Source organism: Cucurbita pepo, chromosome 6 (genome assembly GCF_057944985.1).
Source record: "Cucurbita pepo subsp. pepo isolate OVF chromosome 6, ASM5794498v1, whole genome shotgun sequence".
Classification (NCBI taxonomy): domain Eukaryota; kingdom Viridiplantae; phylum Streptophyta; class Magnoliopsida; order Cucurbitales; family Cucurbitaceae; genus Cucurbita; species Cucurbita pepo.
The window spans coordinates 12,378,552-12,387,317 of NC_141803.1; the positions used below are offsets into that span (position 1 = coordinate 12,378,552).

Genomic DNA, 8,766 nt, shown 5'->3' on the forward strand with positions numbered 1-8,766 from the left:
TTCACAAAATTTAACACCACGACTGATAAAGAAGTTTTTAGATTGCATGTCATACAACTTGTAACCTTTGTGACCACATGGATATCCTATGAAAACACAAGAAATTGCCAGAGTTTCAAACTTTTGCTACAGTTGCAAAACACTTAAAACCAAAAACTTTAAGATGGTGAAATGTAGGTGGTCGTTTGTAGAGTGCTTCAAAGGGTGTCTTGTTAGATAACAATGATGATGATGTTCTATTTATAAGATGAACAGCAGTTAAAATGCAATCTCCCCAAAAATTAAGTGGAACTTGTGACTGAAAAAGAAGAGACCTAGCTACATTTAGGATATGATGATGCTTACGTTCTACGACTCCATTTTGTTGTAGAGTATAGACACAAGTGCGCTGAAATTCAATGCCACAAGAAGTAAAAAAATAGTTGCAAACATAGGAAGTCAGTCTCATTGTCTGATCTAACTATCTTGATAGTAGTATGAAATTGAGTTTGAACGAATTTAACAAAGTTTACTAACAAATGATGTACTTCTGATTTATGTTGCATAAGAAAATCCCAAGTACATCGAGTAAAATCATCATCAACAGTGAGAAAAAAATGCAAACCAGAATGGGTTGGAATTTTATGTGGTCTCCAAACATCACAATGTAACAGATTAATGACAAATTGATTCGTTTTTTACTTCTTGGGAAAGACAACCTAGTTTGTTTTGCTAATGGGCAAATACTACAGTTATGAGAAAGAGTAGCATTATTAAGAGGCAATTGATCAGCTAGAAATTTAAAACGAGAAGAAGAATGATGACCTATGATAAGATAAGGAATCAATACAACGGGAATAAGATTCAGATTACTTTGTTGATCGAATATCTCAAGGCAAGAACACATGTTTGAGATTCGAATCACTCCACAAGCAAGATTGATCATGCCTAGCTTGAATGATTCTTGTTGATCAAATATCTCAAGGCAAGAACACTTGTTTGAGATTCGAATCACTCCACAAGCAAGATTGATCATGTCGAGCTTGAATGATGCTACATGCAACCTAAACTTCATAGAATTGCAAAGAAACTTAGCCATTGGCTAAAGAAAAGCACAAATGCTTCTTTTACTATATTTTCCAAGTCTACTTACAAATACAACATACATGGCTTTATATAGCCTCAAAATGAAACTATTAAAGGCATTCCGAGAGTTGTAACCTTCATACTTTATGGTCATAATTAACAATTATGTAATTGTAACCTAAAGTAAATAAAAAATCTTAAAATACATTAATGAAACTATTAAACTCTAAATTAAAATTCACCCAAAATTTATAACATGAAACTTCATTCTTCTTCAATGTGGCATGAATTGAAATATCTTTTGATAATTTCAACAATATTTTCTTCACATATTCATTGAAGTATATTGTATGATGGATGTCTCTTGGTTCATATATACCTAGGCGTAAATGCCACAAATCAGATGACTAAGATACTTGATTTACTGAAGATTTGAATGGAGAAGAATAAATAAGATAGAGACCTCCGAATTGTTTACCCGAGCCAATCATCTTCCCCGTAGCCAAGTCCTGCATAACACAAGAATCAGGATAGAAGGTGACATAACATTTCAAGTTATTGGTAAGTTAGCTGATTGACATTAGGTTTAAATTGAATGAAGACACACATAAAACAATGTTTAATTTAAGGTCAGGATTAAAGAAAACATTGCCAGTATGTGACACATGTGCTGTCTCTTCATTAGGAAAATTTATCGTAGATATGGTGGTAGCCTTTGGTTCGGTCATAACAGAAGCTTTGGATACTATATGATCTGTAGCTCAACTATCATGAAACCATGAATTAGAACTTGTAGAGTTAATAGATAATGCAAATACTGGAAACAAACCTGCAACATTGATGTTATTATCAGAATTACCAAAAGGACGATGATTGAGTGCAGATAAGGCTTGTACAATTTGTTGTAATTGCTTAGAAGAAAAATTTGGGATGGAATTAGGTGATTGTTCTTGATATATGGAAATCACTACAAAGGGAGTAAAATTCGGATTACCTTGTTGATCGAATATTTCAAGGGAAGAACACTTGTTAGAGATTCGAATTACTCCACAAGCAAGATTGACCATGTTGAGCTTAAATGATTCTACATGCAACCTAAACTACATAGAATTGCAAAAAAACTTAGCCATTGCTAAACAAGAGCACAAATGCTTCTTTTACTACATTTTCAAGGTCTGCTTACAAATACAACATACAAGGCTTTATATAGCCTAAAAAATGAAACTATTAAAGGCATTCCAAGAGTTGTAACATTCATACTTTATGGCCATAATTAGCCATTATGTAAATGTAACCGAAATTAAATAAAAAGTCTTAAAATACAATAACTCTAAATTACTCTAAATTGTAGCCCACCCAAAATTTTTACAATCAAACTTCATTTTCTTCAATGTGGCATGAATTGAAACATCTTTTGATAATTTGGACAATCTTTTCTTCACATCTTCATTGAAGTATATTGTATGATTGATGTCTTTTGATTTATATCAGTTCTTCTGTATTCAACTGAAAACATCGGCCATATTTACAGATGATCGATATCCTCGATTGTTGCAATAATTGATTTGTACTGTCTTTCTAGAATTATTTTTATGTTGACCTCGATCTTCTATATGTCCCCTTCTATCACAAAATTTACAGTAAAACCTATCGATTCGATACTCATCAATTGTATGGCCACTTTTATTGCAGTGTTCACATGATTTATCCTTGGCGAATTTTGAATATGTTGTTTTCTTCTGCACTGCTGATGCAATCGAGAAATTCTTAGTAGGTTCAAAAGTTACCTAACGCTGCATCTCTTCTTGTACAAGTAATGAATAGGCTTCCATCACATTAGGTAATGGAGTCATCATCAATATGTTAGATCTTGCCGTTTTACCTTCATCGTGTTGCATCAACTTGTCTTCATCGCGTTGATCAACATGTATTTGACGTTGATTACAAGTAAATGGTGTGCAGTACACTTCTAATTCATCCCAGAGTGCTTTGAGCTTGGTGAAATATGCTAACAGTGTAATGGTACCCTGTGATATCATTGCTATCGAATTTTGTATCTGAAAATTTGCTGGAGCATTCTTTTGTGAGAATTGATCGTGAAGATCAATCCATACTTGATGAGTTGTCTTGGCGTGAATAATACTCTTAGCGATATCTGCTTCAATTGAATGAGTTAACCAAGATATTATCATACTGTTGCACTGATTCCAGAGTTCAAATTCGGTCGAATTTGCATCTTGAGACGGTTCTTCAATTGTGCCATCAATGAAGCCAATTTTCTTTTTGGCAATAACAGCATGCATAACTGGTTTACTCCAGTATTGGTAATTTGTTCCATTTAATTTGATTGGAACAAGTGAATATCCTGGCTGATCAGAGTGATGAATATAATAAGGATGTGTTAAATCAACATCCGAAATTTTGACGCTGGATTTGGCTGATTTCTCCATAGAGGAAATTTTGATATTTAAGAATACTAAGATGGATGCTCTGATACCATATTAAGAATGAAAAAATTAGAATTAGGATCGAAGGTGCGTATTTTCATCGATATTCATACGCTTTAAATAGGATATATAATAGCAACTAATACCTACCAATAAGAAAAATATAAACTAATTAAATATGAAGAATAAAATAAAATATACTGTAAATCAAATTATAAAGAAAGAATATTAAAAATAAATATATAAGATATATTCCATAAATAATATGTACTTCAAATATTATATCTCAAGAAGGCACCATATTATGTAGGAGCTAGGAGCTTGTTGATAGACGGGCTAGTTTTGGTGGATACTATTAACGTTTAAAAAATTTTCTATATATTGAATACTTCAAAAAAAAAAAAAAAAAAAGTAATAAATAATAATAAAAAAAAATATATATGTTTATCAAATAGATGTTTATCTATTTATCTTATAATAGACTAAAAATTAAGATTCTATAATATTAAAAAATATATATATATATATATATATATATATATATATATATATATATATATATATATATATTTATCTCATCAATAAAATATGTTTTTAAATTTTTTTTAAAATTTATTGGCATTTTTTAGCTCGGTTGGAAGTTTAATTGTAGGACTGAAACTTTAGAGTATTTTTATTAATTTAACCTTTCTTTTATAATTCAAATTTGGCAAACATACTTAAGCTACTAACGTGTCGGAATCACACCTTCCATTTTTCATTTTAATCTATCAATGTATTAAAATTACAAATTATTAAATATTTTATTAATAAAACCACACCGTTATCTTTCATTCTCAAAATAAAAGTTTTAAACAAAACAAAACGTGCAATTATTGTTTCAGTCTCCGATATTTTTTTGTCAACGAACCAAATATTTAAGTTTATTTTGATAAAATCAACCAGAAATTTAGAGTTTTTATATATTTATTTATGAAGGGAACAATATTTCACAAATTTGGGTAAGAACATAAAAGGAGTTATGGTAATATTTAAATTTCTTTGTTGTTTTTTTCTTTAACTAATTTTTTAAAAGACAAATTTAGTATTTACTATTTCAAAATGTGTATTATTTCTATAAATTGTTTGAGATCTTCATGCCATCTTCATAATTATCAAACATCAGAAATAAAGAATAAAAGATGAATCTTCTAGGGTTTTTTCTACTATCTATTTTGTTAAGACAAGTTTAATGGCCATATAAGCATATAAGGATATGCTTATATAATACCAATCTTTAGAAGAGAATTTTGTTAAGGATATCCACTATGCTTCTTGGTATTATAAAGCAGTTGGAAAAATAAATGGAGTTGTGGTGCCTTCCGTTGTGGTTATAGACAATTGTTAAAATGAGACTTTGAGGATGTACGGGCAAAGAGGTCGATTATTGAACCTTTAGAAATTTTGGAGATTTGACTCCGAGGACAATGTAATTCAAGAAACTAGTAAAACTATTGATCTAGTGGAGAGAAGAAATCAATTATCATGAGTAAGTTTGTCAACCTTAGTTTCCACATGAACATGGATTTCAATGAAGAGCCACAAACCTACTAAATGAATTATGTGGTTCATGAAATTTTAAGAGAAGCCTCAATATGACATGATAAGGTTATGTATGAAGTTTGGTGACCATTCGACTATGATAATGGGATAAACCATGGGTAGGTGTAAAATGACTAAAATGCCCCTATAATTATGTACCTATGACCAAAGTGATATCTAAATTGCATGAAAATTTGATGAGGACCCTTATGTCATGGTATAAAGGGATTACACAAAGTTAGAAGGCCAGTGTAATATGTTGAATTAAACCAATATTTGTGGTGGTAAATGACCAAAAGTCCCTTATGAAAAATCTAAAATGTTTTTCAAGATCCTCGAATGTTTATGAATCATAAATTTTTTATGTGGAGAATCAATCTAATCCAGGCATCTAGAAAAATAATCCCTTCTCAAATACTTATAATTCAAGGTGGAAAAACTATCAAAACTTCTCAGGGAAGAGACAAAGTTCATACAATCAACAAATGTCACCAAAAGCAACTTACCCTCTAGGTTTTGGTCTACAAAATCAAATGGTATATGGTTCTCAACAAGCCAACACTCAAAGAGAAGAATACTCCATAGGAGAGGTGAAATTAAGGAAAACAACAATAGTTACTCCCAAGAAACAGCTGATACACAACAGAGAGAGGAGGAAATTGCTGTATAGAAAGAGTAGAGCAAAAATTATGCAGAAATTGCTTAACAGAAAGAGTAGAGAAAAATTATGCAGGAACAATGCAGTCTCCTTAAAACGCAAACAACAGTCAACAACAATGAATACGAGAGCATAACATACACATCACTATCTTCTTTTCCACAAAGAATAAAAAAGAATAAGGAAAAGGCCCGCATCGAGAAGTTGATGGATATATTTAAGAAAATTCATATAAACATACCATGATTGGAAGCCTTGAAATAAATGTTCAATTATGTCAAATTCTTGAAAGTTATTCTCACCAATCGAAGAAAATTTGAAGAATTCAAGGTGGTAGCATTGAATGAAGAGCGTAGTGCATTATTGCAAAATAAGGTCCCGCTAAACGAGAAAGATCTAGACTCATTTACAATTCCAATATCAACTAAAGGAAAGAAGTTAGGTCGAGCATTATGTGATTTGGGATCAAGCATTAATGTAATGTCGTTGTCTATTTACCAAAAGTTAGGTTTTGGTGAAGCTAGATCAACTGAAGCTAACCTCCAACCAACAGACCGATCTTTCACTCATCTAGAAGCCAAAATCGAAGTGGACAAGTTCATATTTTCATCAGATTTTATCATTTTGGATTATGAAGCAAACCATGACGTACCAATTATCTTGGAGAGACCATTTTTGAAAACCGAAAGAACAATGTATATGTCCACAAGGGAATAATGTTGAGAATGAATGATCAAAAAATAGAATTTAATATTAATGACAGGATTTATCAGCAATTTATAAATTGACAGAGAATCCAGTAGCAGGTAGTTGGAAACAATAGTTGGAATAATTGCACTAAACAACAAGCAAAATTGGATGAACTCGTAAGATATGTTTAATCACTGGAATTATAGAAAAGAAAAAAAATTCAACAAGTCATCTATTGAGAACATAACCTTGAACTACGTCTTAGAAGTAGAACTATTTGATACATGGGGGATAGATTTCACAAAATTATTTCCAACCATGCTAGGATCAAGAGTTTCAAATGGGCATCATTTCTTTGACCATGGATAACTGAAAGAAGAAGAAAAAAAAAATTAAAAAATAAAATAAAATTGAGGAAAAGGGAGCTGACAAACAGTAAACAGGTAACAAGCTCCCACTAAACCAAATTAGTTTTTTTTTCTTTTTATTTATGCACTTACTTAGTTGCATTACTTTCTTTAGAATGATATAGTTTTTTTTTTTCAAGTATTTATTTTTACTCTTTATCGTTAACAACAGGCATGCCCCCAATGAAATGTAGTCAACTTTTGTATGAGAATTAATTGTATTTAGATGTGGTTAATTTCAGCATATTAGGGGGGCCAATTGCTTTTAGTGCATACAGGGATGTGATCAATGACAAATCTTATTTTCGTGTAGTGCACGTTGCCTCATAGTTTCTTGTTCATCTACATTTGCATTTGGTCTTATTTTATTTAAAATCATGTACACCTTTTCATGCAACAACCTGCAATGACACGAACACCAAAGAAGAATTTTTAGAATGGAGAGATCCAAATTCGTCCTAGAAGATTTGCTAACCCCTCCAAGAAAAAAATCCGTAAGGAAAAATGAAATGGATAGAAAATAATTATTGTGCAGTCTCGAGTAAGCTTGAAATGAAAAGACAGCAAGGGTGACAAGAAATGGTTGGACATACACATAGCAGATTTACAGCAGCAGGTAGACAGATAGCAGTAGACATACAGCAGCACATAGATAGATATTGTAGTAGACATACAGCAGCAGGTAGACAGAAATTAGACTTATAGTCGAAACAGTTGGACAGATAGCAGATTTACCACAAAAGTATTTCCAAGTTTTTTTTTTGGAGGAAATTTTTAAAGAATGGAGAAACAAAAAATCTTCACATGGGTAGAAGTGGAAGAGAACGCATCCTCTAACGGTTCATAACAAATAGAAATATCTTTGAACACACCCTTTACAACCTTAATGTCTTACTTATAAGCACATATCCATATTTTGTGGTTATTTTTCTTTTGTTGTTTGTATATAATTTTGAATGATGTCCATGCATGCACCTTAGAAGCAAGGGTTTTATTAGCTAGAGTAATATATCATGCATTGTCGAATATGGAGTAGGGATCTTTTGGGCAAGAACTAGGAATCCAATGTAAATTTATTCACGGATAAATAAAACAGTAAGGTAAAAGATGTGCTTCTTAAAAAAAGTTTATTATAACTATGAGTTAATAAGTGACTTAGCCAAAAAAGTTATTAACCTAGAAAGAAAGCTTATTGATGTTAAATGTCTTTTTTTTTTTTTCATCTCTTGATTATTATATGTAACTCTCATATGTTACTATGTCTAAATTAGTCCTTATTTTCTATCTTTAATTTGTTTCTTTGTCGTTATTCGTATTGCTCCTTTAATACCCTTGTTTATGTGTTGAGTGTGCTGTCCATTCACTTTGAATTGCACCTAACTCTATAACATAGATTGTCTCACATCCCAATTTCTCTTGGAGTGTGATTTGTGTGTGCTCAATTGTGAGGGTGAGTTTGTAAGGGAGTGATACAATGATTCGAGTGTTGAGTGCTAAACACGAGTTAACTATATTTACGAGTGAACACACATGAGGGAGCGTTTGTGAGGTCCTTTTTTTTTTTTTTCTTTTAACTTTCATTTGTAGCATGGAAAATCTAGACGACAATCCTCACATTACTGATGCACGATTGAAAGAAGCACAACAACGAATTATGGAAAGACAAATTCGAGCAATGGAAGAGTTGACTGATCGAATAGGCAGATTGGAGATTCAAAATCAAGCTCGAGAGGGGATTCCACTACCTGCCCAATCTACCGATCAATATGAGGAAGACAATTCTGATCAACACGAGGATAATCCACAGGTGGTTGGTCGTGGCTTCATGCGAGGGAGAGGCCGTGGAAGAAGGTATCATAATTTACCACAATGAGTTCCTTATGACGATAGATTGATCATAACGTGGGGAAAATCAAAT

At 31.8% G+C, this 8,766-nt stretch overlaps 1 protein-coding gene across 1 annotated transcript; it reads right to left on the reverse strand.

Annotated features, from left to right (window-relative positions):
• Positions 1–2,852: 2,852 nt before the first annotated feature.
• On the reverse strand, positions 2,853–3,515 carry LOC111786919 (uncharacterized). The gene has a single exon (XM_023667114.2). The coding sequence runs from the start codon at positions 3,513–3,515 to the stop codon at positions 2,853–2,855; it is 663 nt and encodes a 220-aa protein (XP_023522882.2).
• Between the last annotated feature and the right edge of the window lie 5,251 nt (positions 3,516–8,766).

Bases quoted from the DNA above. Each gene is read 5' to 3' on its own strand.
- LOC111786919 (XM_023667114.2), bottom strand. From the start codon at position 3,515: ATGGAGAAATCAGCCAAATCCAGCGTCAAAATTTCGGATGTTGATTTA.